Raw genomic sequence first — 13,994 nt, 5'->3', positions numbered from 1 at the left:
GCGTCCTTGCAGCAGGGAGCTCCGTCTCGGGCAGGCATTTTATTGGAGGTGGGGGGCCGGGGTCACCCCGGGGACCGGGCCTCACCCTGCCAGAGGCCACGCTGGCCTTGGGTCCGCTGTCGGTGCAGAGGTTTCCGGGGAGCGGGGGGGGGGGGGGGGGAGGGAAGTCCCGCAGTCCCCGGAGGGATCCGCCAGAGCAAGTAGTTGCTAAACGTTTCACAACCTCGCGCTCCTCCGCCCGCGGTTTTGCTTCCCGGGTTCAGTTGGGAGCGCGCTACCCGGCCGCCGAGGGGCGCGCGCGAAAAGGGGCGTGGAGAGCGCGGGGGCGGCCCGAGGGGTGGTCCTGCGCGGGGACCGTCGCGGCGCAGGCAGGGGGCGCGCGCAGCTTGGGGAGAGCTGCAGTCTCACGTCCGGTTACCGCGCGGCCGCCTGCCACCTGGGCGCGTGCTGCAGGGACTAGAGGGCCGGCGACCCGGCGACTGCGGCTCGTCCCGCGCGCCCGAACCTCCAGAGCCTCCGCGCCCCCCCCCCCCCCCCCCCCCCCCCCGCCGCGCCCGCTCCCGCTCCGCCATGGGCGCCGCCGGCTCGTCGGCCCTGGGCCGCCTCGGCCTCCCCGCGTCGCGCCTCCCCGCGCAGCCCCGGCCCGGCTGGCTCGCGGTGACCGCGCTGGGACTGGCCGCCGTGGCGCTGGGGACCGTCGCCTGGCGCCGCGCGCGGTCCAGGCGGCGCCGGCGGCTGCAGCAGGTGGGCACGGTGGCGCAGCTCTGGATCTACCCGGTCAAGTCCTGCAAGGGGGTGGCGGTGAGCGCGGCGGAGTGCACGGCCCTGGGGCTGCGCTGCGGCCACCTGCGGGACAGGTAGGGCCAAGCCGGGCCGAACCGGGCCGGGGCTGCGCGAAACCTGCCGGGGATCGGGTGGGGGCCCGCTCGCGGGAGGGAGAGTAGAGGTTTGCCTCCGGCGTTTCCTGGGCTGCCTGTTGGACGCCTTGCCTTTGATCCTTTACCTGGGAAGGTCAGTTCCTGTCTTGTTCAGATTTGGAAAGGTAGGTAGGTAGGTAGGGGCAAACCCCTGCCCCTCTCTAGATGAGAGGTTCCTCTTTTGTAGAAGGACGGGGCTGACCCGGTTGTCTCCCAAGTCTCTTGCTAGTTCTGAACTTTCTGATTCTATCTTAGGTCTGTAGCACAGTGGTAGAAAATAAAATGCTATGAGCACTCGTGGGCGGACCGCAGCAACGCTGAAACCAAGTCTTGTTCAAGGACATTGGCTTTGGGCTTGCTGGAGTTTGTTCCTCACAGGTCTCTAGTCCTGGGGAAGGTGCCTAGGAGACCCAGGAGGTGGGGAGACTTGACCCGCTTTCGTAAGTAATGAGCAGAGTGAAGTTTTGTGTTGGGGAGATGGAGTATGGGGGGCTGCAAACATAATATTTGCCATTAAGGGAAGAGTGTATCCCCTCTCTCCAGAGGCAGAGTGGTCCTCAAGGAAGAACTTTAGGTAAAGTTTCCACCCACATAAGGCCTGGCGCATAGGAATTTCATTTCTCCTCTCTCAGAAAAGAAAAAGGTATCCTGTCGTTTAACTCATCCCAAAGGTGAGGCTACAGAAACATACTCCTTGACGCAGAATTATGCAGGATATCTGGAAGGCTCGCTCGATATGGTGAAGGATGCTAAACTCTAGAAAGAGTGAACAAGGAAGAACAGAATCCCCGTCTTTTGTTTGTTTCAGTTAAGATGCCTTCCTATCTGGGATGGTTTTGCTGTGGTCCTCTCTGTATAGGGAGGAGGAGGTTTGCGAGGTGATTGTTCAAGGAATCTTCTAGCAGCGGCCGTCTGCTGCCCTGAGGTCCCTCTACGACACATGGATTCACTCTTCTCCGAAGACAGCTGTCTTTAACAAATGTGGACGCTCACAGCTTTGAAAAACTCCACACCCTGTCCTAGAGAAATACCGTGTATGCCAACCGTGTAACTCTTGGGGAGTTTCCATCCACCTCCTTCCGGATTTCTAATCCTGGAGAGATTTTTAAAACTTTAATGTCCTGGGAGTCCCATCCCAGACCTATGGGATCAGAATCACCAAGAGTGAAGCCATCTCAAGTCGTGTCTAAATCTCCCCGGGGGAATCTGATTCTGTGATGAGAGGGTGGTGTCTGGGGGCCAGTAAGGAGAAGAGCTTGGTCGCAGCTTGTTCAAGCGTGACCGATTAGAAAAGCCTTCTTACTGCTGGGAAGACCACTTCACTTTAGTGATACTGGACACACTCCAAAAACAGCGAGGAGCGAATTCTCATGATGCACATCCAGAGAAAGTGGCTGTGCTACTTCCTTCCCTGCTTGAAGGACTGAAGTGATTTCTCAAGAGGGATTTCCGGTTCCTATCCGTGTCTCTTGATCGTCTAATAACTGTTTTCCCACTTCTGGTTGTCACTGCTTTGCTGTGATTATTGCACTTTCAAAACAACCCCTTTCTTCCGTAAATGAAAAAAAAAAAAAAACAACAACTTTGTTTTGAACAACAAATGCGTGGGGTTGGGTGCGGTGGTGGGGTGTGGAGACTGGGATGAGACAGGGCAAGGCAGGGGAACATTGACTCAGTGCATCGGATGCCTCAGACCCCGAGCTGAATCCTGTCACGTAGATGATCTTATGCAAGCCTCATCACAGTCTTGTGGGCTAGATATTATCTCCACTCTGCAAAACAAACAAACAAAAACAAAACACAGTATCAGAAAGGATGAGCGTCTAACCCAAGATCACGAAACAGTTATGTGCTGGAGGGATTTGAACTCAGAGCTCTGTGGGTGCAGCAATCACACGCTTTTTTCTGAAGGCAGTGTGATTTAAAAAAGCAAAGGTTGTACTGAGCCTCAGGAGACCCGGGCCCAGTCTTCTAACCTCCCTGCACCTCATTTTTGTTTTTCATTCACTAAAGAGAGGGGTTGGACTTGACGATCTCAAAGAGGCTATTTAATCTAGGTTTCATTTATTGAAGGGTAATCGAAAGCAAGCTGGAAAGAACTCTGCTAAGTGACCGCTGTTCTCTCAACCTAAGACTTTCATAACGAAACTACTACTAGCCTTTAACGCAGGAAAAGACCTCTCGTATTTAATTCCATTTTGAACCTGTGTCTTTGGAACCCTTCTAAGAAGCTGGGTGGGTTCTTCCTCTCTAAAGGGCTCTGTGTCTCTGATTTCTAGAACTGTTTTGTTCAGAGCTCTGAACAGATCTGTGAATGTTTGGCTTGAACTTTGAGCTGGTTTAGAGGCCGCCTAGCAGAATGCTGGCCTTGCCTGATTGGCACAGACAGGGGGAGGGTTGGCTGCCCTCCTTGACCTTGTAAATCCAGCTCTCCTTAGTGGGCATATATGACTCAGTCTTTCGTGCATCTGCCGTACCCCTGCTGAAGCCAGCCCTTTATGTTTTGTGCACAGACTGATCTCCTGGAGAAATGAGATTTCTAATTTATTATCCCGAGTGTCATTTCCTCCTGACTTTACCCTCCTGCTGTCACCAGGTCCGTGCTCCCCCCCTCCCCCCCCCCTTTTTCAGGCTCAGGCACTTCCACTTCCCAGGCCGATTTCTAAGTTTAGAAATAAGGTTTTCCAGCTGTCCTGGGCTCTGCTCTCCCACCTCTGTGGCTGTTCAGGGCACCGCTGGGTGTTTTTTTTTGTTTTTTTTTTTGGAGAATATGAGCTGCAGCCTCTGCGTTGATTCTTAAACCACACACCCATGCTTTATGCGTAAAGGAAGGTGTTCATTTTGGGACAACTTGGTCATGAAGAATCCACAATCCAGACTTAACGTTCTTTCAGATCTGGCAGAACAGAGATGATTGTTCATTCACTGGGCATCGTTTGTGTGCAAGAGATGACAAATGGCATTACCCCAGTGGACAGGGTAATGAGGGTGGTCGCGGTATGTTACAGGCAGCAGCGTTTTATCTTGGGTCGGTGTCTCTGTCCCGTCCCGGTGTTAGACTTCCTGCAAGCCGCCACTTGCCTTTCCGGTTGCAGCAGGTGGCGTAAAATGTCCAGCGCCGCCCCCCCCCCCGCCCCCCCCCCCCCCCCCCCCCCCCCCCCCGCCTTTCTCACTGTGAACACCCGGGGGTGACCTCCTGTGCTGCAATACCACCGGCGGGAGCGCAGGGCGGCGCTTGTGAGCCCGCGGGAAGGGCTAAAGTGGAGGTGGACGGGGGAAGCGGGGGCGGGATGAGAAAACTCAGCTCAGCGAGGGACTCGCTGTCAGAAATAACCTGCAGACACCTGTTGGGACATGGGTCTGGCTTGTGTGCAGATCTCAGAGGGAGTCTTGTTTGGTGCTAAGACTTGCGGCCAGTTCGGAGTGCCGGCGGTGGTGGGGTTGACCAGAGCAGGGTCACCCGGAACTCCGCACCCACGGATGAGGCTGGAAATAGGAACAGGGCCCAGCCCCGGGGGGAATGGAGCTGTAACGGAGGAGCAGGGATTCCCTTGGCCACAGAACCCCATAGATGAGTAGGCCAGACAACCCTGGGAACCTTCTTTACCTAGAAGGAATGAGGTGGCTTCTCAGAGGGATGGAGCCTGCTACTGCCCAGCGTCACCAGGTCCGGGATGGGAACAGCCGAGACAGTTCCTAAGATGCCTTTGCACGGTCCTACCTCCCCTGCCATACCTGGACACCAACACGCATGCTGGTTAACAGGGCACAGGTGCCAGCGAGGGGGGAAGGGACACCACTAGGGTCCGGTGAGGGCAGGGACTGAGCTGTCTGCACTCTGAGATCAGACATCCTCATCAGGTTCTTGCAGGCGTTCCCACTTGGTTCCAGTCATATTTGGAAATGTCTCTCTTAGAGGAGCTGCCCCTCATTCTGGAAGGCTCTGTCCTTTTTGTCCTACTCACGTTTGGAAAGCCCCAGCTTTCAGCTGCTGCTTGTACATCAATGCCCGCAGAGTTCCTCACCCGCTGCACTTGTGTTCTGTCTAAAATGGGTATCGAGGGGCATCTGGATGGCTCAGTCAGTTAAGCATCTGACTTTGGCTCAGGTCATGATCTTGCAGTTCGTGGGTTCGGGCCCCACATCAGGCTCTGTGCTGACAGCTCAGAGCCTGGAGCCTGCTTTGCATTCTGCGTCTCCCTCTCTCTCTGCCCCTCCCCAGCTCACACTCTGTTTCTCTCTCTCTCAAAACAAGTAAACATTTAAAAATGTTGAAAAAAAAGGATATTGAAACTTACTCTCTAGAGGGCAGAACGCTTTTTAAATTTTTTTCTTTTTTTTTTTTTTTAGTAATCAAAGAGTGTGTGTGGAATAACCCAAAACATGCACTCTGCTGGAGATCAAAGCATAGGCGACCTCCCCGGACCAGCCTCCCTTCCCCTTTCCAGCTTACCCATCCCCCCCACCCCCACCCCAGATAGGATGTAGTGTGAAAACCGAGGCCGGAATAGCAGCTCTCTAGAGATGAGTCGAGTTCTGATCTAACTTGTGGTTTGTGAGAATTTTCATTCTCTGAATCAGAACATGCGCACAAGGAAGAAAGGCTAATTGGGGGTCTCCTGACGACAGATCTGCGGGCCATGGGAGGTTAAACAGAGCGGAGGCCCGTTTGCATCCTTCAGAATCACGGACATAACAAGAATCTGTCTAGGGTTCTAGATGACTTGGGCCAGCAGTTTTGGCCCCATCTGGTTCCACAGCGAAAAGACCTAGAAGACATTTCGCTTCGACCAGGGGCTCGGAGGAGTGTTGAACAGACACAGGGAAGTTTCTGACCAAAGCAAAGCCCCAAACTGAGCACCATAATTACTTAAGCGGTGAAGGGAAGGTCCCTAAATCAGCTTCATTTTCTGGGTTTTTGGAACTGGGGACTTTCTTTTCTTCAAAAAAAAATTTTTTTTAACATTTTTAAATTTATTTTTGGGAGACAGAGACAGAGTGCCAGCAGGGGAGGGACAGAGAGAGAGGGAGACACAGAATCCAAAGCAGGCTCCAGGTACTGAGCTGTTCAGTACAGAGCCCGATGTGGGGCTCAAAGCCACAAACCGTGAGATCATGGCCTGAGCCAAAAGTTGAACGCTTAACTGACTGAGTCACCCAGGTGCCCCTTTTTATTTATTTATTTTTTTGATGTTTATTTTTCGGAGAGAAAGAGAGAGAGAGACGATGTGAGTGCACAAGCAGGGGAGGGGCAGAAAGAGGGGACAGGGGATCTGAAGTGGGCTCCATGCTGACAATAGCTTCAGTGCAACAAGCCTGATGTGGGGTTCGAACTCATGAACCACGAGATCATGATCTGAGCCAAAGTTGGACTGAGCCACCAAAGTGCCCCAAGAACTGGGGATTTTCACGCATTGGGCACATGTTCTCTCCCAGGGCTGTTTCTTGTAAAGAAGCTCCTTTTGGGGGCACCATGTTTTGGACCCAAAGAATTTGGCCAGGTCTGGATAATTGTCTGGGAAAAGATGGTTGGATCCTGAGTGCGGGCAGGGGGAGGGTTTTGGTGAAATAGAAAGCTAGATGGAAACCACTGAGAAGGGGGAAGAGGCTTTTCTGAGTGTGTTCTCGTCTGTTCCTTGGCAGGTTTTGGCTGGTGATTAAGGAAGATGGGCACATGGTCACCGCCCGGCAGGAGCCTCGCCTGGTGCTGGTGTCCATCACCTATGAGGGCGACCGCCTGATCCTCAGGGCTCCGGGCATGGACCAGCTGGTTTTGCCGGGCAAGCTGCCTTCTTCAAACAAGCTGCATGATTGCAGGTGCGCTGCCTGGGGCCTCCGGGGACCTGCAGCGGACTTGATTTTCCTGCGGGCTTCTCCCTGCACCCTGTCTTGTTACAGTGTCTATAGTAGCTGATGAGTTTGGTCAAGAAAATATTTTTTAAAGATGTATGGTTATTTTGACAGCAAGAGAAAGAGAGAGAGGGGTGGGGGAGGATTCCAAGCAGGTTCCATGCTATCAGCATGGAGCCCGACTCGGGGCTCAATCCCATGAGCCCTGAGATCATGACTGAGCCGAAATCAAGAGTCTAATGCTTAACCAACTAAGCCACCCAGGCAGGTGCCCCAGTAAAGGAAATATTTAAGAGGTTTGTCCTGGGCTGGGATCAATCCCGTGGTCAGGTGCGAGTGGATGAGGCAGAGAGCTGTATCCAGGGTCCCTGGGATTTGTCTTAATCAGGTATGCTAAGGAGTGCAGATGTGGAAATGACCATGATGTGTAAGGACATACAGATCCCTGGAAACAGGCGGCTTGGCATGTCATAGAGGGCCACATAGAGGGACCCCAGGGTTGGTCAGGAGGTGGGGGCTGAGGTAGGGTGGGAGGTCAGGGGGAACGTGAGCAAGAGCCTTTATTGTGGTTTCCACAGGAGGTACCGGGCACGGCAGGATAAACAGCTTTAGGATTGGCTAGTTTGAGTAATTCCAGTGGGCTCTGGGGCATAGAGGTCCTGTCCCTGTTTGTCTGGTACCTGGCCCTCAGTATTCAGGCAGGGTGACAGTGGCCTGGAACGTAAAAGCAGACAGGGGAGGAGGCTGGGGTGGGGGCTCTGGATAGGTTGTCATGCACACGAAAGGCGCCCTTGCAGGTGGGTCGTTTACTACCCATAGGAACTGACCAGACTTGGGAAGGACAGTTCCTTCCACGTTGGCAAGATCCCAGGATGTCAAAGCATCAAAAAGACAGGAAATACGAAAGCGTGATTGATACATATGCGGGGGGGGGGGGGGGTGGACACAGGGCCAGTCTTTAGAGTTTGTCTCTGTTTATTCAAGTCGGAGGGGCTTCGCTTCAGCAGTGGCAGCCCGCCCCCAGCCAGGCAGACGAGGCGGTGAGTGGAGACTATACCAGCTGAATCTCAGGGTTGGGTGAGAGGGGTGCAGGAGCTTCTCGAGGTGATGTTGCAGCCTCTCAGGTCTGGGATTGAGACTGAGGCACCTGTTGCACCAGTCAGATGTGGGAGATTCCCACCTCTGGCCTCCTAGACAGTCTCCAGCCCTGGGCTTCCTTCCAGTCTGTAGGACCCCTGCAGGGCTGTCAAATGCCACGGCTCATGGGAGCCTTGTCCGGTGCTGCCCGGAAGTCCTAGAGGCTGGGGCACTGTCATTTTCAGCATGTGGAAATTGAGGTTGTCCATAGGTTCCCAAGGCTCAGAGGACGGCCACAGAGTGCTCCCTGTGCCCTGATTGTATACTTTTTCAAGCAAAGTGTCTGAGCTTAAAACTACCCTTCGGGGCGCCTGGGTGGCTCAGTCAGTGAAGCGTCCAGCTTCAGCTCAGGTCATGATCTCGCGGTCCGTGGGTTCCAGCCCTGCGTCGGGCTCTGTGCTGACAGCTCGGAGCCTGGAGCCCGCTTCGGATTCTGTGTCTCCCTCTCTCTCTGCCCCCCTCCTGTGTGTGCTCTGTCTCTCTCTCAAAAATGAATAAACATTAAAAAAATTAAAAAGGATGATGGAACATTTTGTGTCAAATGTGGAAGAGCGTGGATTTTGCATAACATTCTGGAAGAATAGGAGAAGCCGAGGGGTTACCCCTCGAATGGCTGAGGGGTAGGTACCTCCTGCTGCAGGGATGGGGCAGAAGGGACCAGTGGAAGGGCAGCGTTTGGGAATGAGAAAGAGGTTTCGCTGTTAGTATTCTCTTACCCACCGGCTGCTTTCTACTTTTCAAAGTGCCCACAGTAGGCTCACCTGGGGGACAGAAGCTGGGGGGCAGAAGCGTGTGCTCAACCACGGGTGTTGCTGTCAGGGGTTGAGGAATGTGCTGGATCCAGGAGCAGGTGCTCTGGGAACTGATGAACAGTGGGGTCGAGTCTGTTCCAAGTAATTTGTTGTTTGAGGAGACTTTTAGGGGCAAGGCTGAAGGCCAGGAGGGGACCTTGAGAAGGCTTTGGGACTGAATTAAGAATTAATCAGAGGTCAAGCAATGGCTCCCTGAAGAGGGGTTAGAGAGAGAGAGAGACAGAGAGAGAGAAAAAAGAGCCCAGGAAACTTGAGAGCAGCATGGAGATTTGACAGGGGGCTGGAGAGGCGTATTTGAAAAGAAAGTGAGTCTAAGGGTCAGAGTGGGACTGGGGACATCGGAGAGCACAGGGCTTGTTTGAAAAAAAATTATTTTTTTAATGTTTATTTACTTTTGTTAGAGACAGAGTGCGAGTTGGGTGGGGGATTGCAGAGAGAGAGGGAGACACAGAATCTGAGGTAGGTTCCAGACTCTTCGCTGTCAGCACAGAGCCCAATATGGGGCTCAAACCCACAAACCATGAGATCATGACTGAGCCGAAGTCAAATGCCCAACCAGCTGAGCCACCCAGGCACTCCAAGCATCCGACTCTTGATCTCAGCTCAGGTCTTGATCTCCAGGTCGTGAGTTTGGGTCCCGTGTTGGGCTCTGTGCTGGGCTTGAAGCCTATTTGAAAACAAACAGTAGGGTGCTTGGGTGGCTCAGTCAGTTAAGCATCTGACTCTTTATTTTGGCTCAGGTCGTGATCTCACAGTTCATGAGTTCGAGCCCCATGTTGGGCTCTGTGCTGAGTGTGGAGCCTGCTTAAAATTCTCTCCCTCTCTCTCCCTCCCTAATCCCTGCCCCGCCACTTTTTGTCTAATCATGAGTATACTCTTTTTCTCTCTAAAACTGTCTCTGGCGGTCTAGTGGTTAAGATTCGGCACTCTTGTCTCTAAAAAAAAAATGTGGACTATTAAAGAAGACCTTAACCATATGTTTTTAAAATGGATGGGAGTGGGTGTCAAACCACCATGGCATTTGGATTCCATTGCATGCTTTCAGGGCATAATTTTATATATTTGTATATTAGTAGACATAATACACTTTATAATAATTTTATTTTTATTTTTTTAAGTATTTATTTTGAGAAACAGCACAAGTAGGAGAGGGGCGGGGAGAGAGAGAGAGAATCTCAAGCAGCGCACAGCTTGATGCGGGACTCGAACCCAAGAACCTCGAGACCATGACCTGAGCCAGAGTCAGATGCTTAACGGTTTGAGCCACTCAGGCGGCCCTGCAATAATTTTATTTTAAATGTCAATATTTATAACTCAACGGAACTTATATCTTCCACAACAAATTAAACTTACCATAAAAATAGTTTACATGTCCACTTGCAATTCTGTGAGGGGTGCGTAGCTTTTAAACATTTTTTTTTAGTAGTGCTCAAGCAGAAAAAGCACTGTGTTATCTAATGGAATCTGTGCCTGCCTTGTGGGTAAGTACTGTATTATTATCTCCAGTTTACAACTGGAAACACAGCGTCAGGGGAGTTGAGTGCTTGGCGTGAAATCACAGAGTAGAGCACGGTGGAGTTTCAGGTGCTGCCAGACTCCAAGCTCAGGCTGCATCTGCCACACCAGAGTCCCTTCTGAGAGCATCCTGCATCCTTGCTACTCAAAGTGTGGTCCGTGGACCAGCAGCTTAGCCGCCCCGAAGCCTGTCAGGCATGCACAGGCTCGGGCTCCAGTCAGACCTTCTGGATCAGCATTTCACACGATCCCAGTGATGTGCAGGCATATTAGGTTTTGAGAAGCTCTTCCCTGGAGCACATTCTGCAGATTCCCCTCCTGCTTCTGTTCAGCTTTGGCCCTTGGCCTGAAGACGTGCAGTCCAGCTGCTCTGTCTTTACAAATTTTTTTTGAATGTTTATGTATTTTTGAGAGAGATTGAGACCGAGCATGAGCGGGGGAAGGGCAGAGAGAGAGAGAGGGAGACACAGAATCCAAAGCAGGCTCCAGGCTCTGAGCCGTCAGCACAGAGCCCGACGCGGGGCTCGAACTCACGAACCGCGAGATCGTGACCTGAGCCGAAGTCGGACGCTCAACCGACTGAGCCACCCAGGTGCCCCCAAGCTGTTCTGTCTTTAGCGTTAATCTCTCAGGGTGTTGAGGCAGGAGAATAACTCTGGTGTTCTCTTGTGACCCTTCCAGGCTGTTTGGGATGGACATCAAGGGCAGGGACTGTGGCGACCAGGCAGCTAAGTGGTTCACCAGCTTCTTGAAAACAGAAGCTTTCAGGTTGGTTCAGTTTGAGGATCACATGAAGGGAAGGTCATCGAAGAAAATTTTCTCTACCCTTGTACCGAATTACCAGGTGAGCTTACAGAGAGCTGCCCTTGGCTTTTCTGCCAGTCACCCCTCTGTGTCGGGCTTCCTTCTTGGGATCCCAGTTAGGAGAGTGTAGTCATGGCCCAGGGGAGGAGGATGGAGGGTGCGTTCTGGGCAGGTGTTGGGGACAGAGAGGGAAGGGCCTCCAGGTGGAGCGTGGAGGATAGATTGCGGCAGGTACCGTGGAGGGAGAAGCTAGGGGTGACCCCCAGGGAGGTGGGGGGCTCAGGAGAAAACAGGTTGGGAAGGTGAAGTGAGAGGTTCGTTTGGGACTGAACCAGGTTTCCTAAAATTACAGAAGCGGGCTTTCTCCCAGGGCTCCCTTGGCCATCAGTGTGGTATAGTTATTTTGGGCACTGAAAGGGTATCTTCTGAAGGAGGCCACCTCTGGGCCAGCCGTAGCCCAGAGACCACAGCCTTTGATTTTGCAGTGAGAGAAGGTTTAAAATGCTAGCCGCTTAGGCAGCCCTCCCCTTCCTGAACTACAAGCTTTTTGAATGCTTTGTTCACCGCTGTTTCGCCACCTAGAACAGTGCTCGGTACAGAGCAGGTGCTTAATAAATGCACGTGGAGTGAATGGGTGCCGCCTGAAGAAATTATGGGGACAGTGTGGTGGATTGGCAGCCTGTCTTACAGCAGTGCTGTGGGAAGGGGGTCACTGCTGGGCACTGGAGTGAGGAGCAGGGCGAGTCCTGGAAGGTGACGCTGCCCTGAGCCCTGGCTGTTGCCTTGTGTGTGTGTGAGGGGAGCCCCTTCGAGGCCCGGTGGCACTGACTTTGGCTGTTTCCAAGACCGCGGGGTCTTCTCCCCTCATTGAACACCACTGTCCCTCTGCATTGTGCCCCCTGTACACACCACTTCCAGACTTTGCTTAGCTTTCTGTTGGGCTGAGGCATTTCACGGGCCAGTGAGGCCTGATGGTGCCATGTTCTTGGCTCAGGTGGCCTACCCAGACTGCAGCCCGATCATGCTCCTCTCGGAAGCCTCCCTGGTGGATCTGAATACCAGGCTGGAGAAGAAACTGAAAATGGACCAGTTCAGACCCAGCATTGTGGTGACAGGCTGCGATGCCTTTGAGGAGGTAAGAGGCTCATAGCTTCTGTGCATTAAGCTCTAACGTGCTGATCAAGACGCTAACAAAACCGCTGTTCCCTTTACCCAGCGCCAACTCAGACCCTCCATGGGGGTCTCTTCTTCCCCGAGACTTACCTTAATCTTGTGGAGTTGTGTCCCTATTGCTGCCACCATCACCTTGCTGGCCTCAGGGGTGCGCTGCTCACCCTTTCATGCCTGGGCCCCAAAGTGAGCAATCAGATCTCCACATTGCATTAAGTCTGAAATGAGGCTAGACTGTATCATTATAGCTCAGAGATCACTAAAAGGAAATGAAGATTAAGAGAACAGCCAGGAGTGCTCAAGGATTTGAGATTCCTGGAAGGCCCAGACCCCAGAGTGGAGGCCGAGAGGATACAGGAGATCTGGCTTGTGAACAGGGCCCTGGAGACATTGTATGCCATGGCCTGAGTTCTCTCCCAGAGGACCCACATGCTCTCCTGCATGGCTGAGGGCAGAAATTTCCACCCTCTCCAGACACAGCCCCTTGTAGCCCTAAGGGACAAGCACATCAGAGCCCAGCTGTCCTGCAGTCTGTATGGAAATACATAACTGGGTGTTGCTCTATGCTAAGAAATGTTGGCAGTCCTATTAAACATTGGGGGTGGGCTAAGCTTTATGGACCCTGGAAGTAATGACAACAAATCCATTTATTGGGTGTTTTCTGAGTACCAGGCACCGAACTAATGTATTACTTCATATAAATTACTCATTTGATCCCAACAAAAACCCTGTGAGGCCTGTACTATTGTCTCCTTTCTATAAGGAAATTGAAGCTGGGAGGTATTACCCACTTGTTGGTCATGTAATGGATGGTTCTGGCATTAGCACCTCAGACTTGTAACTCCAGTTTCTGAGGTGTAGGAGTCGTGGTTCCAGTTTAGAAATCCCAAATAGCTGACTCTGAGGGGAGAGGCTCTCCATTCATTGCCCCCTTGGGTGGCCACATTCCCTTTTGTGTGAGTAAAATGTGCCCCTATTTGCTGATAAGTGTTGTCCTTTAGAATAAACCTTTGTATTGAGGGGCCCTTGGGTGGTTCAACCCGCTGATATCAGCTCAGGTCATGATCCCAGGGTTATGGGCTCCATGCTGAGCGTGGAGCCTGCTTAAGATTCTCTGTCTCCCTCTGCTTCTCTCCCTGGCTTGTGTTTGCTCTTTCTCTAGAAAAAAGAAAAAAAAAAAAGAATAAATCTTTGCATCCAGTGTAGTATAAATTCTTTCATACTAGGCACTTTATTTGGTAATTTAAAAAATAGCAGTATATACAGAAGTTTTCTACTTGTTGATGTTATCCTGTCATATGTTATCTATTTCCTATAATTTCTCTTTACATTCATTAAAATGTTTTTATTTTATTTTATTTTATTTTATTTATTTATTTTTTTTTTAATTTTTTTTTTTTCTTCAACGTTTTTATTTATTTTTGGGACAGAGAGAGACAGAGCATGAACGGGGGAGGGGCAGAGAGAGAGGGAGACACAGAATCGGAAACAGGCTCCAGGCTCCGAGCCACCAGCCCAGAGCCTGACGCGGGGCTCGAACTCCCGGACCGCGAGATCGTGACCTGGCTGAAGTCGGACGCTTAACCGACTGTGCCACCCAGGCGCCCCAAAATGTTTTTCTTTTAAAGTTTATTTATTTTTTGAGAGAGAGAGAGGGCACAAGCAGGTGATGGGCAGAGAGAGGAAGAGACTGTTGGTTAAGCATCTTACTTCAGCTCAGGTCATGATCTCACGGTTCATGGGTTTGAGCCCCGCGTCGGGCTCTATGCTGACAGCTCAGAGCCTGGAG

General features: G+C 52.1%; 1 protein-coding gene across 2 annotated transcripts in view; it reads left to right on the top strand.

Moving 5' to 3' along the window:
• Nucleotides 1-361: 361 nt before the first annotated feature.
• The window catches only part of MTARC2 (mitochondrial amidoxime reducing component 2), a 40,785-nt gene continuing 27,152 nt past the window's right edge, over nucleotides 362-13,994 (top strand). The window contains exons 1-4 of one of the 2 annotated variants that reach the window (XM_086694421.1): nucleotides 362-857; nucleotides 6,561-6,734; nucleotides 10,913-11,075; nucleotides 12,030-12,170. In XM_086694421.1, the coding sequence (XP_086550547.1) occupies nucleotides 571-857; nucleotides 6,561-6,734; nucleotides 10,913-11,075; nucleotides 12,030-12,170 (765 nt within the window). In that variant the 5' untranslated portion in view covers nucleotides 362-570. The remainder of the gene's footprint in view (nucleotides 858-6,560; nucleotides 6,735-10,912; nucleotides 11,076-12,029; nucleotides 12,171-13,994) is intronic. The other variant, XM_086694420.1, reaches the window with a different exon arrangement.

This window comes from Puma concolor, chromosome E4, assembly GCF_028749965.1.
Source record: "Puma concolor isolate L17-30 chromosome E4, mPumCon1.1.hap2, whole genome shotgun sequence".
NCBI classification, from domain to species: Eukaryota; Metazoa; Chordata; class Mammalia; order Carnivora; family Felidae; genus Puma; species Puma concolor.
Note: the sequence above shows the minus strand (reverse complement) of the source record. Positions and strands in the feature narration are given on the sequence as shown.